This window comes from Phocoena phocoena, chromosome X, assembly GCF_963924675.1.
Source record: "Phocoena phocoena chromosome X, mPhoPho1.1, whole genome shotgun sequence".
NCBI lineage: Eukaryota > Metazoa > Chordata > Mammalia > Artiodactyla > Phocoenidae > Phocoena > Phocoena phocoena.
In genome coordinates, this window is record NC_089240.1 from 7717187 (window position 1) to 7738113 (window position 20927).

The following is a 20927-nucleotide window of genomic DNA, read 5'->3' on the forward strand; positions in this document are numbered from 1 at the left end:
CCATAAGCATAGCTCTCATTTTTTTGAGACCACAAATATGAGGAATTCTTTAAGGCCATGTCATGAAAAACAGAAGGAAAAAAGTACTTTATTCTGCAAAAAATTAAAGCAACCCTTTGTTGAAGCAGTCGGGGCCCGACTCCAGGTCAGCACGTGTGTGCACTCACTGTCTATGGCATTCGTTTCCATTGTCCACTGAGGCGGCCATTGTTTCGTTAAGGTTAGATAGAGGCTATGTCAGAGCTACAAAAGAAATCACCTTCCTCTAGGAGATCATCTCTTTGCCATCCTCATTTCCAGATAACACGCTAAAAGAAGGAACCTCGTGCACCAAAAATAAACAAGCCGACACTCTCCCCTTGCAAACTCTATTTATAAAACTGGGAACCACACAGATCTTGATGCAGTGATTCTTCTGATTCTGCCAGCAAACTCAACTTTTGATGCCGTCCCTGCTTCTTAGCTCTGAGTTTTAGAGTACACGTGGCGAAAGCTACTGCTCTCCAGAGATCTTTGCAATAGTCTTAGTAGCTAAGGAACCAAAGTAAGAGGAAATGCGCATGCCCTTATCCCTCCCTGAATAAGGATGTTACCGTTGTACAAGTGATAATACACGAAGCAACCCTATGGACTTGTTGAGCGCCTACCACACGAGAAAGGGAACTTTGCCTTTTCGAGAAAGTGACTGCACTAGAAAACAATTAGCAAACATGCCAAGTGCACACATAATTAACGGCTAAACCATGGGCTACAGAAGTTCTAGCACCGTGGGGTCCAGTGTGACAGCCACTAGCCACTTGCAGTTTCTGAGCACTTGACATGTGGCTAGTGTGAACCGAGATGTGCCGTGAGGATGAAACACGTACGTCAATCACTCTTGTACTGATCACGTGTTGAAATGATGTTTTGAATATATCAGGTCCAATACATTGTCTAGTACAATTAATTTTCACTATTTGGTTTTACTTATTGAAAACTGTGTTTACTCGGAAATTTAAAATTATATATGTGGCTCCCATTATATCTCGACTGAACAGTGAATTGGGAGGCTTCACTCTGGTGGGGTTGGGGGTGTGGTCTTTCCTAGGCCTCACGTTCCTCTAACTGACTTCCTTTGCATCTTTCACCTCGTGGGTCTGCACCATCTCTCTTTGAAGCTAGCCAGGCTTACTTAATTTCCTAGGGTTCTCTTCTGAAACTGTGGTGGCACTCAAAGTTATGAAGTGAGGAGAAGGGGAGATGGGAGGGAAACTGGAGAGCACCGCTGCTGTTCAAGATGGGCTTTGCCGAAAGGACAGTGACAAGTGAATCTAATCTGGTTTGAAAGAGAAGAGGAGAGACCACAGAATTCAGATGTCTGTCAGTTGCTGATTTTGAGGCTGCAGTGTGAGTGTGAGTGTGAGTGAGTGTGTGTGTGTGTGTGTGTGTGTGTGTGTGTGTGTGTATCATGAGAGTCTGATATCGAAAACGTCACCATCTTCAGACCTAGGTTGACTATCCGTACTACATCTGTGGAGGTGTTTAAAAGGGTTTCCCTCCACTTAATTCCAAGTGGCCTTCTGGTCATTTTCTAAGGAAAGGAAACATACTGTCCTGCTTCCCAAGGAGTCCAACCAACTAGGAGAGGGAATACACGGGCGCTTAAAGGCCATGAGGATTCTCGCCCAAGGACTGTACCTATATCAACAAATCACTATGCAGTTCTCCTTAAGCTTTTACGTTGAAATTATGGATCTCGTTATTCTATTCATAAATTCAAGAAATTTTATGAAACCAAGAATAATCACTCTCAGGGGTCCCTGAATCAATGTTTGATTAACTCAAGTTGAACAGACTCAACTCCATTAAACAGTCACTTCCATCTATATATTAGTTGATTCAGTTCCAGTACACATTTTAAGAACTGAGCTAAAACTTACATACAGGGAAATGCATAAATAAATCTTAAGGGACAATTCAACCGGTTTTGATAACCAACGTAACAAACAGCTTAATCAAGATATGTTTTCACTGCCCCAGAAAGTATCCTCAAGCCCCTCTTCCAGTCAATTTTCACCCCCTCAGGTAATCACTGTTCAGATCTTTATCACCAAATTCCTGTAACATTTTAAATTGCGTTTATAAATGTAACATATACTTTACAACCACTTTAAATGCTTAACGGGACAAAATTAAAACCCTAAGGAGGTAAACCTTCCCAAGTCTGTAGGTAGCTCTCAGAAATCTAATAGAAACTTACCAATGTAGTGAAACTCAAGTTCTAGTGAACATTCTAACGTTGGCTTGAAACAAACGACTTTATGCTTTCACCTTAAAATCAGAGGTCTAAAATAAATTACATGTTTCAGATTAGAATCTCAAAGCTAACCTGTCAAATTTCTGTAGTATGTCATATTGTCTTTAACGCTACAAACCCTTAAAATACAAACGTATGTTTTAGTCCTAAACTGTAACCCAAAATACTGATTCTATGCCTATTGTTTACGTTTTCATTTTTTTTGTTTTTTGTTGTAACATCACTCTCAAACTTCCAGGGGAGGAGGGAAAAAAGAACTTTATTTACTTAAGGAAGTAAACTGCTCATCTCAAAGAAGTTGAGGTTACCAGGTCAAGGATTAACAGTCAAAGATTTGAGAATAATTCACAAGACCTGAAGGCTCACTGGTTCTGCCGGTACCACTCATGTATACCCATTGGGCCCTCGCTATCATGGGTTGGACAGGGTTTCCAATTCCCCAGCAGATGGGAATGTTTCTGGTCGTGAGAGCTCCCGCTAGGAATTTTTAATCATGTCTTTCAACTCTATCACCTGGTTTGGGTAGCTGAGGTCGGGTAACCACTCCAGTTGCTTTACTACTTGATTGGATTCAACCCATTTCTTTACTGGCCGATTCTTGTTCCGTCTGGCTTCAAGTCATATTTCTGTGGTGACATTTACCTCAAAGGGCCATTAGGATATTGAAGTCAGGAGGTTACAGTAGGAGTTTGTCAAGTGGTCATTATCGTTTCTCATATACATTTGCATAAGGCCTACCACTTCTGCTTTCCCTACACCACAGTCTACACCTTGCCGTGGAGCTATACCCACTCGATACAGTAACCATCTCTTTCTAACACCCGCAAGAACGGACAAGGCACCATCTTCCTAACCTGGGTAAATAGATGGAAGGTATCCTTGAACTCAGCACAGCCTAATGCCAAGCTTGCCAAGTCAGAGAATTAGGCTACTATAATAGTTTTCATCACCTCATATACATGAACCTGCTGTTATATCTAGTGAAAATACTTTTAAAAGCATAGTAAAAGCTCTATCATAAATTCCTAAGCCAGGAAGTTACCTCACTTGGTTGTAAAAATCTTTGTGCTGGTCCTCACTGAAAGCCTTGTACGTTCAGGGGTAGCCTCAGGCTTTTTAAATAGCTGAATTTAAATTTTCATATTTCTGTTCCAAACAAAAAAAGCCAGTGCTACAATTGCGCTCTTGTTAACAAACATTTGATATGCGTGACTCATCTATTTTGCTGGGGAGTTTCAAAATTAGAACAAAGCTTTTCAGTTTTCCCTACAACATTTAGCGATTAAAAACAGAAGTCAGTTGAATAAAGGTAAAAGATGATGTGTCCTGTTTTTCTCATAATCTTATATACAGAGATAATTTCAGCTTGATTATCACAAAAAGCAATTTTATATTGAGAAAAATAATTTCAACTAGATATTTTTTAAAAACTTTTATTGATGTATAGTTGATTTACAATGTTGTGTTAGTTTCTGGTGTACAGCAAAGTAATTCAGTTTTATCTATCTATATTCTTTTTCATATTCTTTTCCATTATGGTTTATTACAAGATATTGAATATAGTTCCCTGTGCTATACAGTAGGACCTTGTTGGGTTTTTTTCTTCTTTTCAAAAAAAATGTATTGCAGTATAGCTGGTTTATAAACTAGATATTAAGACCCAGAAACAAAAGAGGCTGGTTCAGTAACAAAATGATGGATTGATAGGTGGGATCACACTTGTCTCTGGATGGCAGGCACAGGAGCAATAATGGGACTCAGTTTTCTACCTGACAGTTACCTTCTCACCTGGGATCATTCCTTTCACACCTCTGACTGTCTCACCTGGATCCATCCAACTACCACCATCTCAAGTGAAAGCTGAGTTAGAACTATGATGGCAATTAAAAAAATTTGTCATGACCCATTCTTATTATTCTTTATATCACACCAGAAACAACTCTGCTGCTCTAATCAAGCATCTAAATATTTCAAGGCAAGAAGGTTGTGTGTGGAATAGGGTAAGGGGAGACATGATAAAGAATTCCTGTGTTATGAGGAGAAACTACATTAAGATATGTCAGTAAAACCATGTCTTCGCTCTTCATTCCTAATGCTCAACCATCTGGCCTCCCCAATTAAGGCAGATTATTTCATATCTAAGTACTAGCCTTGGAAATCTGCATTGCTGAATTCAAATAGGTAAGAGGGATTTGTCTTCAGAGGCAGGTACACGTGATCATGCTCCAATACAAACCACCTGGTAGGATTCTGAGTCTGACACAATAGTTCATTCCATCCAAATTGGAAAGACTATAGATGATAAAAGGTTTGGATCATGTTTTAAAAAAAGTTTCAAAGCTGAAATTTGGGAACGTTATTCTGAAGGTAATACCAAAGTAACTAAGCCTTATATTCATTCATTCATAAGATTCATCTCTTATTCCAAAATACTGGAAGACGTTCTACTGATGTCTTCTCATTAGTCTTCATGAATATAACTAAGAAGGAAACAGGATCCAATGCCGTTTATGAATCAATTTTTTTACAGCAAGAGCACAGACATTCAAGTATGTGTTACATACTACCTCAATAAACAAGTTAAATTTAATCTCCACTGAGAAAAGCTAAATTTGCTTCTTGAGTTGTCAATTTTAGCAACCTTGGTTGAGTAAACTGGATACAAAGCCATTAAACACATGCAGTAGCCAAAAATGAATCTTCTCATGATTCAAAGACATGGAAAGATATCCCATGCTCTTGGATTGGAGGAATATTGTTAAAATGGCCATACTACCCAAAGCAATCTACAGATTTAATATGATCCCTATCAAAATACCCATGACATTTTTTCACAGGACTAGAAAAAATAATCCTAAAATTCATATGGAACTATAAAAGACCCAGAACCGCCAAAGCAATGCTGAAGAAAGAGAACAAAGTAGGAGGCATAACCCTCCCAGACTTCAGACAATAATACTACAAAGCTACAGTAATCAAAACAGCATGGTATTGGCACAAAAACAGACATATGGATCAATGGAACAGAACAGAGAACCCAGAAATAAACCCACACACCTACAGTCAATTAATCTTCAACAAAGGAGGCAAGAATATACAATGGGAAAAAGGCAGTCTCTTCAGCAAGTGGTGTTGGGAAAGTTGGACAGCCACATGTGAATCAATGAATTTAGAACTCACCCTCTTACCATACACAAAAATAAACTCAAAATGCCTTAAAGACTTAAACATAAGACATGACACCATAAAACTCCTAGAAAACATAGGCGAAACATTCTCTGACATAAATTATACCAATGTTTTCTTAGGTCAGTTTCCCAAGGCAATAGAAATAAAAACACAAATAAACAAATGGGACCTAATCAAACTTACAAGCTTTTGCACAGCAAAGGAAACCACAAACAAAACGAAAAGACAACCTACAGAATGGGAGAAAATATTTGCAAATGATGTGACCAACAAGGGCTTAATTTCCAAAATATACAACAGTTCATATAACTCAACAACAACAAAAAAACAAACAACACTACCCAAAAGTTGGCAGAAGACTTAAATAGACATTTCTCCAAAGAAGACATACAGATGGCCAACAGGCACATGAAAAGATGTTCAACATTGCTAATTATTAGAGAAACACACATCAAAACTACAACGAGGGGCTTCCCTGGTGGCGCAGTGGTTAAGAGTCCGCCTGCCGATGCAGGGGACACGGGTTCGTGACCCGGTCCGGGAAGATCCCACAGGCCACGGAGCGGCTGGGCCCGTGAGCCATGGCCGCTGAGCCTGCGCGTCCGGAGCCTGTGCTCCGCAACGGGAGAGGCCACACCAGTGAAAACTACGATGAGGTACCACCTCACGCCAGTCAGAACGGCCGTCATTAAAAAGTCTACAAATAACAAATGCTGGAGAGGATGTGGAGAAAAGGGAACCCTCCTACACTGTTGGTGGGAATGTAAGTTGTTGCAAGTTCGGAGGTTCCTCAGAAAACTGAGAACAGAATTACCAGATGATCCAGCAATCCCACTCCTGGGCACATATTCGGACAAAACTGTAATTCAAAAAGATACGTGCACCCCTATGTCCATAGCGGCACTATTCACAACAGCCAAGACATGAAACAACCTAAATGTCCATCAAAAGATGAATGGATAAAGAAGATGTGGTAGATATATACAAAGGAATACTACTCAGCCATAAAAAAGAATGAGATAATGCCATCTGCAGCAACAGGGATGCAACTAGAGATAATCCTACTAAGTGAAGTAAGTCAGAAAGAGAAAGACAAATACCATACGATATCACTTATATGTGGAATCTAAAATACGACACAAATGAACCTATCTATGAAACAGAATCACTGACATAAAGAACAGACTGGTGGTTGCCAAGGGGGAGGGGGTTGGGGGAGGGGTGGAGTGGGAGGTTGGGGTTAGCAGATGTGAGCTTTTATATATAGGACGGATAAACAACAAGGTCCTACTGTAGAGCACAGAGAACTATATTCAGTATCCTGTGATAAACCATAATGGCAAAGAAAAGAATGTATCTATATGCATAACCGAATCGCTCTGCTGTACAGCAGACATTAACACAACGTTGTAAATCAACAATACTTGAATTTAAAAAAAAAAAAAAAAGAATCCTCTCCAGAGAAGATGAAGTTCTGTGTAGTCCAAGAGTTCCTTTTCTCCTTTGTCCTGAGAATCTTAAGACTTAAACTTAAGAGACCAATCTTTACCACAGTGGCTTCTCATAATCCACTTTCTGAATGCCACCATATTTGCAGTATCACCTTATCCTTATTCCTGAGCTGTTTAACGAAGAGCCATGGATGACTGTGGGTTGTCTGATGTGGTTCCAGAATCTGACTCTAAATATACCTTGAGAACATTCTCACAAGGGCTCATGTGGGGTAGGAATCTAACCCTTATCTGCAAGTGACAGTGGATCACGACTTTGGACGTTCAAGTTGGCCCCTAGCAGGATACACGTCATCCAAGATCAGACACCTGTCCACAAGAAACAAACAGCACCTCTGGTGTTCGGATGGTGGTCTTAATCCAGTGGCTGTAGATGGAGCAACTGTCAAGGTTTCCATAGACAGAGAATGCTCTGACATAAAACGACACAACAAAATGAATTGAAACATAAAGGTTCATCTTTCTTTTAACCCAGCAATTTTTCCCTTATTTCAAAGTTTACATTTGAATGCTTTTTAGAGCTTGGTGAATGGCTGAAAAATTCTTTTACAGACCCGCATCTGTTTTCCCTAATCAGTTTTTACCATTTCTTAAGCTATTTTATTAAAATAAAAGAAAAAAAATAATTTAAAGACTTGGTGTGAAAATCAACGGCAAAAGGACACAAAAAAAGTGAGTATAAACAAGGCAAGATAAGCCAAAGGACTAAAAAGCTAAAAAGCCAGGACTTTGACGGGATGCTGGCTTAGAGAATGGCCTGCTAGGATGAGCTTGGGCAAGGACGGTGAAGTCAGCTGAGCCTTTATCTTCTCCAAAATGCTATGGCAATCAGACATCCTTTCATAGTTTTTCTCTACCATCTCAATGTGGATTTAGTCACTGGTTACCTGTAATTCCCAAAATGAGTATCTATTGCATATCCGGGTATTGTATTCCCCGTGAAAGAACTCGATTCTCAGAATGTGTGGAGAATATGATATCCGTCATTGATTCTAAGTATTTGCTTAGCTAATAAACTAGGTCCTCTGATTTTTAAAAGAAAATGGGGAGGGGGCTTCCCTGGCGGCGCAGTGGTTGAGAGTCCGCCTGCCGATGCAGGGGACGCGGGTTCATGCCCCGGTCCGGGAAGATCCCACATGCCGCGGAGCGGCTGGGCCCGTGAGCCATGGCCGCTGAGCCTGCGCGTCCGGAGCCTGTGCTCCGCAACGGGAGAGGCCACGGCAGTGAGAGGCCCGCGTACCGCAAAAAAAAACAAACAAAAGAAAAGAAAATGGGGAGGAAGACGAGATGATGAAGAGAAATAGTCCATATATGATCTAAAAATGTGAAGTGCTACAGCCGATCCAGATTCTGACCACTTTTCATGGACTCGTTCTACACCCCATAACTAACTCCAAACTCAACCCAAGGCAATTTTCTATTGCATTCTTCCCTTGCAGAAAACAAAACTCCGGCTAAAACCCACTAATTTTTAGAATCCCACCAAACTACACAAACATTTCGTGGGAGTTGACCTGATGTTTCCTTTTCAATGCCTCTATCTCTGAGTCCTAGACTGCCTTGGCCTCATACCCTCTGTCCTCTAGTTTTAAAAAAATTTGGTACTTACTATCAAAAAGCTATTTCACTTGCTTGTTTAAAAACAAGCTATGAAAACAATGGGGATGGGGGTGGGAGACCTTCAAACTCTTTTCATTCTAAAGAAAAGCAGAAGTGAATCCCAGGAAGGAGGTGTGGATTTATAAGGATGTGGCATTTCCTCAGGATTTGGTGGGAATTCATTGATTTCATTTACAACAATTGAGAGTTGCCTCTGGGCTTTGAGTGTTTTTAGCTCCAGCTGGCACAGGGATTATTTTCCCCTGGAAGGCTCACACCCGAACACAAGGACACCTTCAGGCAGAGGAAAAGGAAGAAATAAGGTCTAGGAACCTAGGATGTGAACCAGGAAATTCTTTTCCACTGCACTGATTTAAAAGACTGTCATGCTGGTGCCTAACAAATCCCACCACCTTTTTTGGAGCTTACTAGTGCTGGGACATTTTCCCTTGGATGTGTGATCGTCTTGCATCAAGATATCCATACTATTTTCCCAATAACCAAAAATATCATTTCCTGAAAAGAGTGAGGGATGCTAATTGTAATTGTAAAATTTACACAGCGTTCCTCAAGCCCTCACTAAACCTTCAAAACCAAATAAAGTTCAAACTCAGATGCAATGTTAAAGCCCACTGAACCCTCATCTCTCCAAAGCCAGTTCCTACTTATCCACCCTCAAACACTTTCTATTCCTATAGGATGAACTCCTGGCTTTGTGTACATACAACTCTTCATTTTTCCATCCCCATGCCTTGGTTTGCCCTGCAAGCAGTGCCTCTCCCGTGTCTCCACAGGCCCGAATGTTACATACCCTTGAAGGCAGCCTCACACCATGTATGACCTCTCCCAGCTGAAAGAAATTTCTCACTTCTCTGAAATTCCAAAGTATATAATCCCAACCTCTCTCGTGGCAATTCGTTTTTCTATTTGGTATTACTCTTTCATCTTAGTTGAGATAGTAAGCTCCGTGTGGGCAGGGTCCTTTCCACCTAGCACAGGGCAACACACACAAGGAGGACACTCCCCACGCACTAATGGAATGAACTAGTGCGACCACTTACCAAACCAAAGAAACTGACCTCGGACAGAAGTTGACACCCTCACCCAGAAATATGTGTTTAGTGAACACAGCTCGGAGATCAACAGTGTCCAGAACAGGAAGAGGAGAAAGTCAGGTTAAGCTAAATTATCCACATCTTGGAAATAAGGCAAAAAAGAAGACTTGAGTCGTTCTGGTGTCATACTAGGGCGGACTCCATGAAACCAGCCTAAGGAAGGGGTCATCTGACTCTCCAGGCTGGGATGTAACGGAGTTTGACTTTCTATTTACTATTGATGAGGGCTTAGTCTCTGCAAAGTTAAATGTTAACTTAGAGAAAACTGATGGTATGCAACTTATTTTGCTCAAATGTAATGATTTTATTGCCCCTTAGGTCACCAACCAGTTTTGCATTGAATTTAGCTGTCTTACCCTAGCATCCTTTTACCTCCCAACCCCCATGTTTGTACGTATCGGTCTCTGATACGAATCCTCCTCTAAGCCAGCTTTATCATCTATGCTTATTCCTTCATCAAAGATTAAATGAGGCAGACTCATTTGATTATTATATGAGATGTAGATGCTCAATTTTTAAAAATTATACTTTGAGAATACGAATAACTATGAACAAGGGCACACGTAAAAATAGGTACTGCTGGTATCATTATTTTTCTACTTATAATTTTCTTTGATTTTTATCTAGAATCAACTTCCTAAGTACCAAATGTATTCACACACACATTTCTTTCCGTTCCAAAGGATTTATACAGAAATAATAACAGTGAGTGGGATGAATATTCTTTACTCTTTGTCTAGAATAACTTCTAATGGCATGTACGTGTCTATTTGAAAGTCTGCCGCAATCAGTTCAGTAATACCTTTATTTTAAAAGCCTGTATGTCAACTAAATACCTAATCTTTTGAAATAAAAATAGAGTCTGCTTGTAAATTTTGTGAATGACACATGTGTCTATCATTTGAAATTATTGAACATTACAGAATGTAATTTTACATGTTAGGATGAACAGCATTTTTTTAAGTTCAAGCCATACTAATATTGCATTAGGAGCGAGACAGTTGTTCTGAAATCACTAAAGGCCATAATAGAAACCAGACACTAATGCTTTAAGAAGTAACTAGCTGAAACTGAATGAAATAATCACCTAATCCATAATGCATTTGTAAGATTTTGCCATACAACACAGATAATTTTTTCTTTTCTTTCTTTCTTTTTTTTTTTTTTAACTGAAGAGAAATAATTCTTTCTTATGGTCCTAAACATCAAATGCTATCACGTCATAAAAATGAAATATAGCACATGGATCATTGCTTTGTTCATCCATTTAACTCTATAATACCTATTCACTTCACCCTATAATGAAAACATTATGCCCGTTCACTATTATTTACAATGTTGTTAAATCAGCAAGGCTCCAAATGCTCCCTCGAAAGATCACTGCCAAAATCGAATCTGTTCTAAGCGGAGGGTTAGAAAGATCTGGGTTCCGCAACTCGCCCTTGCCGTCAGTGCTGCCTGCATGCTCTTGAGTTAACCCCAACATGCTGCGGTTGTGGTCAATTTCATGGAAACATAGCTGACAACCAAGGTGTATTTAATACACACCTGTAGTGGGATGAATTGTATCCCCCCCAAGAAAAGGCATGTCCAAGTCCTAACCCCTGGTATCTGTAAATATGACCTTAATTGGAAGTGGGGTCTTTGCAGATGGAATCAAGGTAAAGTGAGTTCATACTAGAGTAGGGTGGAGCCTAATCCAATGACAGGCGTCCTTGTAAGAAGGAGATTTGGACACAGACACAGAGACACACAGGGAGGAGGCCACGTGACGACAGAGGCTGAGATTAGAGCGACACAGCCACAAGCCAGAGAACGCCAAGGATTGCCTGCATCCACTAGGAGGTGGGAAGAGGCATGAAAGGACGCTCCCCATGAGCCTTCAGAACGAGCAAGGCCTTGCCAACACCTTGATTTTGGACTTCCGGCCTTCAGAATGGCAAGAGAATCAATGTCTGTGTTTTATGCCATCCAAGTTTGTGGTGACTGGTTACAGCAGCCCTCAGAAACTAATACAACACCTTTTAAATAGTGCTTTTTTGGGCTCTTCTCTGTAAGAGTGATTCAAATCTACAAGATGAGGAAAGCTGGATCAGGGAGAGCTGTGATAGGAGCGGGGGCAGAGCAAAGCAGTGGATGGGGAGAGATTCTCGAAGGTTCTAGTTCCTTCTGATTTCATCCATGTTGGATATCTAGCTTCCGCAAAAACTCTGACTTTAAGAAGATTCCCATTGGAGAAATATAAAGGGTGAGGGTATAAAAACCGTGATCAAGCAGTTTTCATATGAAAAATAGCACACAGAGATACTCACCTCCACATGTTGACATGTTTGGATGAGTTTAGCCAAGAGCGTCTCCAGTTCCGTGTTCCTCTTAATAAGGTTGGTGAGGTTACTCTCTAAGTTTTGCTGTTCAAAAAAAAGAGAGGAAAATATTATTCTGCATACTTTTAATACTTTAGTATACACAAAATTACTCATACTGAGGAAAATGGATACACTTTTAAAGAAATCTCAATGAAATCTACACAGTTTCAAGTACTTATAGATTTAAACTGGATTTTGAAAAGTCGCAGTGTAAAAGATTATTTTCAAAATGTTCAGATCTCACTCTTTGTTCCTGCTTCCTGTATGAACTCAGGCATATTTCGCTGAATAATTAGTCATAGGTTATTTCCAGGTTATGAACGAGGGAGAAAAGAGGTAATTGGATTTCTAATTCCTTTACCTGAATCAGAAATGGCAATAATAGAAGGAATATATTCCCACATCAAATCAACTACTGTTGGATTTTTAGAATTTACCATCTTATGGGCAGGCTGAGGTCAATCCGTGGGACGAAGGTCTGAACTGTCCAGCTATTGGTGACACTATGGTCATTTACAGGCATTGATAAGAAGTCCTCATCATACACGTTTACTCATAGTACGTTTCACTGTACACGCTTCTGTTCTTTGCCTATCAACACGCTTCTGTTCTTTGCCTATCAACCTATCAATGCCAGATCAAATTTCCTTCGATGCTACATTTTTCACATCACTGTTCTCCTTAAGAATCTAGAACTATTCCCTGTTCCTTTAGAACATCAACATTTTTTGAAATTTAGTTTATTGAAGTAGAGTTGATTTACAATGTTGTGTTAATTTCTGCTGCTACATGCTCCACCGTTTTTCCCCTCAGGTCCCCACTGCCCCCTCGCTCTTCCCCCCTTCTCAGGTCTGCATTTCCTTTCATTTCTGATCCTCGGAGACTTTCCACTTATGTTTAAGCTTGGTTATTATTCTTTAAAATCCATTTTAAAATATTTTATCTGTAATTCTCATGTGTTCAGAATTCAGAGGGAGGTTTGGGGCATTATTTCATCTGGACTGGAAGATCAACAGGAAAATCTTCCATTTCGACTTTGAGACCCTCAAAGCGTCTCAAATATAAATATTTTAAGGGAGAAAAAGAATCGTTTCTCCCCCGAAGGGTGGGATACCACAAAAAGTCAGAGAATGAACCAGACAGAGTGATTTAGGTGCGACTTAATGACCTCATGTTTGCATCAACGAAAAACTTGCTTTCAAAGTTCTTTACCACCAGCACAAAAGCCAAATGTTTTTCTACTGCTTGAATTAAACAAAGTGCAACCCCTTTATGGCCCGGGACTAGAGAATAATTTCGACGCCTTCCATTATTCAGTGTCTTTGACTTAGATGTGACCACTTTACGGTATATTTATTTGTCAACTTCTTTTTGTATGTTCGTCTTAGGGAATCCTTTTACTTTTCTTTTTGGCTGACCCTTCAGAGCAGGAAGTTACCAGGGAAATACATCACGAAACTGTTTAAAGTTCAACTGTCATAGGTACGACTTCTTAAGCTAGTCAGCAAGAGATCCAAATAAATATAATCTAACACATTTAGACTTTACAAACATCTGCTTGCTTTTCCCTCCCTTTATTAAGGATACATCATGTATAAAATCTGTTTTTAATCAACTAATATGCAGACTAAAGCCTGTGGTTTAAACACATTGACCTATCTAGATCCTTTGGGGTTATTCAAATTTAAAAAGTACAAGTGTTACTGAAGCCCGCAAAGAATTACCAAGTCACTTAGAAGTATAATAAAGGGAAATGAAGCTGAGAGAGAGACTTGTTTCCAAGAGGTACCAAAGGGACTGACAACACTTTTCAAGAGAGCCCGGGTAATGGGCAGGTAAACAAATCCAGTCCTCAATGAACCATGCATCCATAAGCTTCCACTACGGGGACTTCTGTGGAGTTTTCTCGAATTTAACTGTATCACTAACCTCGTGTGTGGTGATCGGCAGGTCCTATAACCCCTTGATTTTGACTGTGCCTTGTGCAAACGAGAGATAACATTTTTTGGCATCAGAGTCTTGGGACTAAAGTGGATATAAGTATCTACTTCCCTATGGATATCTAAGGAATTCTACAGAGTACCCCCCCAAAAAGTTCTAGTTTCCTGTTCTCACCTCGAAAACATCAATACATTTCCATCTCCTTATGGAGCTGAACTTTGCAGAAGTCCAAGGAGTCAGGCATGAGTGGCCACACATGTAGAGTGAGGGGCCTGGGGCTACGATCCCGGTTGAATTCTCCTGGACAAATGACGCTTGGGCTCAGTTTTCCCATCCATGATGTGTAGAAACAATAAATGCACCCATTTATGCTACTGTTCAGGTCAGAGGAGAAAATGAAAACACACCAGGAACTATACAAATGCTTGTTGAAGAAATCATGAATTGTAGGGTGAAACATTGTTTGGTGTCAGTACCAGACACTACGGGGGGCCAACCCCATGCCTGCGGCAGTCACCGTTCTCAAGCTTGCTGGTGGCTTTTTGCTGCAAGTAGCTGTTCCTTTAGGCTCCAGGGCTTTTCCTGGCCCCAGGCAGGGCGGGCGGGGGGGGGGGGGGTGCTGGGGAGGAGGAGGGACGTTGATGCCCCTAGGAGCAGCCCTCGTCCAGCAACTATTGGCAGTCGGTGGATGAACTGCCCGGCTTCCCCACCTCCAGGTGGGATCACTCTGAGTCGTGTTTCAGAAAATCTCCCGAGCGCCCGCACGGGCAGGAGCCCGATGCCCACAGCAATCACCTGCTCCTGACCATGCCCTCTTTCCGCTTCCTCTCCTTCTCTGTTCCGCCTCCCCTCTCCCTTCCAGATGCTTCCGGGATCACCGCCCAATTCGAATTCTGAGTCAGGGTCTTCTGGGAGAATTCAACTAAAACTTTTTCCATAGACGTCCTAATCTCTTAGTTTTGAGTATTCCTTCTTATGAGGAATAGCCAAATTAACAGAAGATTGTATTGCTTTTGAAAGATATTTGCTAATACAAGGGTTTGTTTTCTCTTCCCTCTTTCTAACCTTTTGTACAGATCACATAGCCTCCAAATTCCAGGCTCTAAACCAGCAGTGTCATTAGAAATACAGTGTGAGCCACAAATGGGAGTCACATCTAAAATTTTCTAATAGTCATATTTCTTTAAAAAACATTAAAAAGAAACAGGTAAAATTAATTTTAACAATATATTTGACTTAATTTCCAAAATATTATTATTTCAACACATAATCAAATATTTTAAAACTGATGAGCTCTGGTACATTCTTTTTCTCTCTTTTTACTAAGTCTTTGGCATCTGGTGTGTGTTTTATACATATACCATATCTTGGGGTCAACAAAGCTTTTCTGCAAAGGGCCAGGTAGTAAATAGTTTAGGCTATGTTGGCCGTATGCTCTCTGTCGCAGCTCCTCGATTCTCATGTTTTAGTAAGAAAGTGGCCATAGACGATATGTAAACAAGTGGGCTGGGCTGTGTGCCAATAAAACTTTATTTACAAAAACAGGTGGTGAGGGCTTCCCCGGTGGCGCAGTGGTTGAGAGTCCGCCTGCCGATGCGGGGGACGCGGGTTCGTGCCCCGGTCCGGGAGGATCCCACGTGCCGCGGGGCGGCTGGGCCCGTGAGCCACGACTACTGAGCCTGCGCCTCTGGAGCCTGTGCTCCGCAACAAGAGAGGCCACGATAGCGAGAGGCCCGCGTACCGCAAAAAAAAAACAAACAACAGGTGGTGAGGAGATTTGGCCCATAGGCCAAGCTCCTTCCTGGGCCCGGGCATATGCTCTTCCCTCTGGAACGCATCTGCATGGCAGGAAATAATTCTACTACCAAGGAGAGAGCATAACAAAACCACAGTATGTGTTGAGTACCTGCTGTATATCATGGCTTAGTCCGTTCCCATTATAAATCCTCAAACATTCACTGTGGGACCAATTAGCATGGAAAACTGAATATTCATTGGAGAACACTTCTGAAATTGAATGTAGTAAATCAACTAACTAGTAAGTTCATTTAGCAACTACTATAGATTGTTCAAACAACGACTTCTACCCTTTAAGGCTTTTCTCACTGGTAGTGTTGAGTGTGAACCCAAGAAGAGGGACTTGACAGTTTAGAAGCATTCTGAAGGGATGCTATACCACTCCATTAGATCACAAGATCTCAGGGAAGGCCAATACTACACTGTTGAATAAACAAGCGTTTACGTGACTAGACAGTCTAGCAATTATCACTGACACATCTATTTCAATTTCTACCTAAAATCAAGTTGTTCCTAGCCTTAATTCATTGTCTCTCTCCCGGGTATTTTTTTATAGTACTCCTTTTACTTTATGAAGGGAAAGGAAGCCTTTGTTGAGAAAGATGAGGCTTTTGTAAGTGTGCGACTATTCGTTGTAATTCAACACGCCCCCTCCTGCCAAGCCATCACCACCAAAGAGGAATATAAATAATTCAAGATGGTCCTTCTAAAGGTAAAGATGCAATGAGTCAGATTTCGTTTCTCCATATTAAGCAAAAGATTGGGTACAAGTCAAATTTGTGAAAGACAACATTGTAAAACATGTGTTGCTTCAAGAGTGAGGCTCCCCTGCATACTTTCTCCGGAAAGGATGACTAATTTTTCCTGTAATTTTTGTTTTAACACATACACTTCTAATGCATTTTCATGGAGCCAGACTCAGCCTCCCGAGTTGATCACTGAACAATCATGGCAGGATAGCTGATTTTACAACCCATCTCGATACAAGCCTTTAGGCATGGTTATGGACGCCAGCTGAGAGGAGTAATCCAACTTAACAGATGACCTTTGTACTTCTACATACACCGAGACCCAATCAAACAGCAAGGTAAGCAGACAAAAATACCCCTCATTTTAGCCTTTGGAGACCTGTACCTAAGGGTCAGATTACAGGAATGAATGACTTGTCATTGAGGACTACTATGAAAATGTATGCCTGAAACAGGAGATTTCAGTAATTCCTTTCGGGTTTGTCCAGGCCTAAAGAATGTTTGCCCTTATTCTGAAGTCAACGCTTCAGAATGTCTTTAAAGTATAATATTAAGTCTGGATACCTTTCAAGGCAAACACAGATCTGGCTTGTTCCATTCCATAATATTCAGAGTGACACTCAGGAACTGTGTTCATGGCCCTGACACCCAACACCGCCCCTCCAGCACAACCAGGATATGAACACGTCGAGTGCCACCATCCGTATTTTTTTTTCTAACCAACTTTAATCACAATCCTTAATATAAAAACACACCCGTATTAACACATGCCACCTGCATAAAAGCATAAATTCTTAACATGTAACTAAACTCTTAAGATGTTTTAATTACGTTGCAGGAATTTAAGGCTATCTTCAGGTTCAACTCATGACAGACCGCAAATCTGTGTGATTTATGCTGGTTTGATTTTTTAATGCCTTTTTTCATTGGTTATGATAGTTAACATTTCCAAATGCCCTGGCAAGACAGGTCGCCCAGGGAGCTTCAAAAACATAATAAAACCCAATCTGCATACAAATTTAAGTCTAGTGTTCCATGGACGACAATTTAAGCCATTTTGATATGCAATACTGTAGTTACCTTGTCAGGTTTTATTCGATATTTCTATATTAACACCACAGAATCGGCACCATATATTTATAAATTCCATCGTCAGGAGTTCAGTGTTTATTACTGTAATCTGGTAGTCAATAATATACAGAGAACAATTTTTAAATACCGTTTACGGCCTTAGAAGAACTTTCAGATGTTAACGGAGATAAATAAATCTCTTAGTATAATTATATTCATTTAGTTGTGATTTTAGCAGATCCAGTGATGACTACTTATTTCCAGGTATTAGAGATGTGAGTGGCCTTGTTCATTCGTCATCCCTCGGCCCTATTTCTGCCTGTAGTAAGAGAGCTGAGCAACTGACCAATAACACGTTTGTCAGTTTTGAGAATCAATATTGAGTGAAGGGAGCTGGACTTCTAGGAAGCTTTGAAAGTCTCTGAACTAAAAATAATGATCTCCTACAAACCAGTGGTTACCAGAGGGGAGAGGGACAATATGGGTGGGGGGGGGGGAAAGGGTTATTATGGGATTATATGAAATCATGTGTGTGAAACTTTTGAAAACTGTAAAGCACTATGGAATTTAAAGAATCTTTCATTCAATAAAAAAGGAAAATCTCGATTATTAAAAAAATAAATTGATCTCCTAAGAGAAATGTTCTAGAGAAAATGACTATGACTTTTATCATTGGAACATATGGGGAGCATTTTGTAAGATGACAGCATAGGGGTAAGAGCCATGAAGGTCCGATATGGCAGCCGTCCTGCAGTCTTCTTTGGTCACTGGCCCCAGTCAGGTTCTCGAATTTTCCTCAACCCAGCACTCTGGGCTGCCATAGAATTAGATGGTGGGGCTTCCCTGGTGGCGCAGTGGTTGAGAGTCCGCCTGCCGATGCAGGGGACGTGGGTTCGTGCCCCGGTCCGGGAGGATCCCGCATGCCGCGGAGCGGCTGGGCCCGTGAGCCACGGCCGCTGGGCCTGCGCGTCCGGAGCCTGTGCTCCGCAACGGGAGGGGCCGCAGCAGTGAGAGGCCCGCGTACCGCAAAAAAAAAAAAAAAAGAATTAGATGGTGCAAAGATTATGGGACTATTGGAAAACACACTAATAGTAGTTATTTTGATCAAGTGAGAGCTTTCAAGTTGGGGAAATATTTAATCTCCTAAACCAGGGGTCAGCAAACTACAGCCCACAGGCCAAATCCTGCCTGCTGTCCCATTTTCTACGGCTTGCCAGGTAGAAATGGTTTTTACGTTTTTAAATGATTTTTTTAAATCAGAAGAAGGATAAAATTTTGTGACACATGAGAAATATATGAAATTCAAATTTCTTTGTCCATAAAGTTTCATGGGAACACAGATACTCCCATTCGTTGATGGTTTCTCTCTGCTTTTGTGCTACAATGACAAAAACTGAGTACTGGCCCTTTACAGAAAATTGCTGTCTCCTTGGGGAAAAAAAAAATCTTAAAAAAGAATCCACGGCCTTCTTATTTATTAATACAGAGTATTTTCTCTATTGCTCCAAACCACTTAAAAATTTTAATGTAACTCAATTTGCTTAACATGAGAGTGTGGGAGTATGGCTAAACTTTCAATCATTCAGGTACTCAAAATTCTAAAGGAGAAGATCTTTCTGTTGGATACCCAAATAATTTTTAACTCACAAAAGAAAAAAAAGAGCATTAAATCACCGGTAAACTGCAACGTCTGAATAAATTCCTCTGCAACCTTTGCTCAGAGGAGCAGAAGAGTCAGACCAGGAAAGAGTAGGAAAGAATCTTAAGTTGGATCAAGGCTGCTATAGCAAGAACATGGTCGAGAGTGAGTAAAGAAGACAATGGGCATATATCTGGAGAAAACTCTAATTTGAAAAGATACATGCACCCCAATGTTCATGGCAGCGGTACTCACAATAGCCAAGAAGTGGAAACAACTTAGACGTCCATCGACAGATGAATGGATAAAGAAGATGCGGTACCTATGTACAATGGAATACCACTCGGTCACAAAAAAGAACAGAATAATGCCATTTGCAGCAACATGGATAGACCCAGAGGTTAGCATACTAAGTGAAGTGAGCCCGACAGAGAAGGAAAAATATCATATGATATCACTTATATGTGGAATCTAAAATGATACAAATGAACTTATTTACAAAACAGAAACAGATTCACAGACACAGAAAACAAACTTATGATTACCAAAGGGGAACATGGTGGGGGGGATTAATTAGGAGCCTGGGATTGGCAGATGCAAGCTACTGTGTATACGACAGATAAACAACAAGGACCTACTGGAGAGCACAGGGAACTATATTCAGTATCTTGTAATTAACTATAATGGAAAAGAATATGAAAAAGAATACACACACACACACACACACAACAATCACTGTGCTGTACACCAGAAACTAACACAACATTGTAAACTGACTATACTTCAATTAAAAAAAAAGGCACAGCACAAGGATCAGTCAGTTCTTTCCATTCTGCAAATAAGTGTAAAGTGCTGGGTTCCGAGTACACCTCCAACGTGAAATTACTCATCGATTGCTGCTTCCATCAGTTTTCTTTTCCTCAGCATCTTCTTTCTTAATCATAAAATACACCTCAAAGGAGACCTTAGAGCACTGGATAATGAATGTCTTTAAAATCTGATATTGATGGATGCCATACGCGTTGTTTGTATATGTCACTTCAAGCTTTACTTCCTCCATCACTCAGAGATTGAATAATTTTGATTTTATCCCCTTTTCTCTGTCTTAAGTAGATGATGACATTGCCAGATACTCATTAACAAACATGTTCTGGCCTTTCTACTTAAATAGGGTTTTAACTGATACCATCAAACATTTTTACCAGACCTGAATGTCTCGTGGTGGATGCTTAGCCTTCGATGAATGGAAACATTTCTTTTTACATCTTTATTCTTAAGATACTGTGGGAAGACCAAATCTTTTTCTCAGCCAGTACCTATACTTCATGTTGAATGAAGTGAATGTATCGAATGTATTTCAAGCTAAAACAGTTGAGTCTTTGATCTAATAACGTTGCACAGGTAACTATGATTTGCTTTGTTTCTACAGCAATTTTTATTTCCTCAAATTTTTAGGTTCTTCTGTAATTCAAAAAGATACAGGTACCGCAATGTTCACTGCAGCACTACTTACAATAGCCAGGACATGGAAGCAACCTAAATGTCCATCGACAGATGAATGTATAAAGAAGATGTGGCCCATATATACAATGGAATATTACACAGCCATAAAAATGAACGAAATTGAATTATCTGTAGTGAGGTGGATGGACCT

General features: G+C 40.4%; 1 protein-coding gene across 2 annotated transcripts in view; it reads right to left on the reverse strand.

The window, feature by feature from the left end:
- Positions 1 to 20927, reverse strand: part of MID1 (midline 1) — a 126836-nt gene that overhangs the window by 72752 nt on the left and 33157 nt on the right. For both annotated transcript variants that reach the window (XM_065900416.1, XM_065900415.1), the window contains exon 2: positions 12023 to 12118. In XM_065900416.1, the coding sequence (XP_065756488.1) occupies positions 12023 to 12118 (96 nt within the window). The remainder of the gene's footprint in view (positions 1 to 12022; positions 12119 to 20927) is intronic.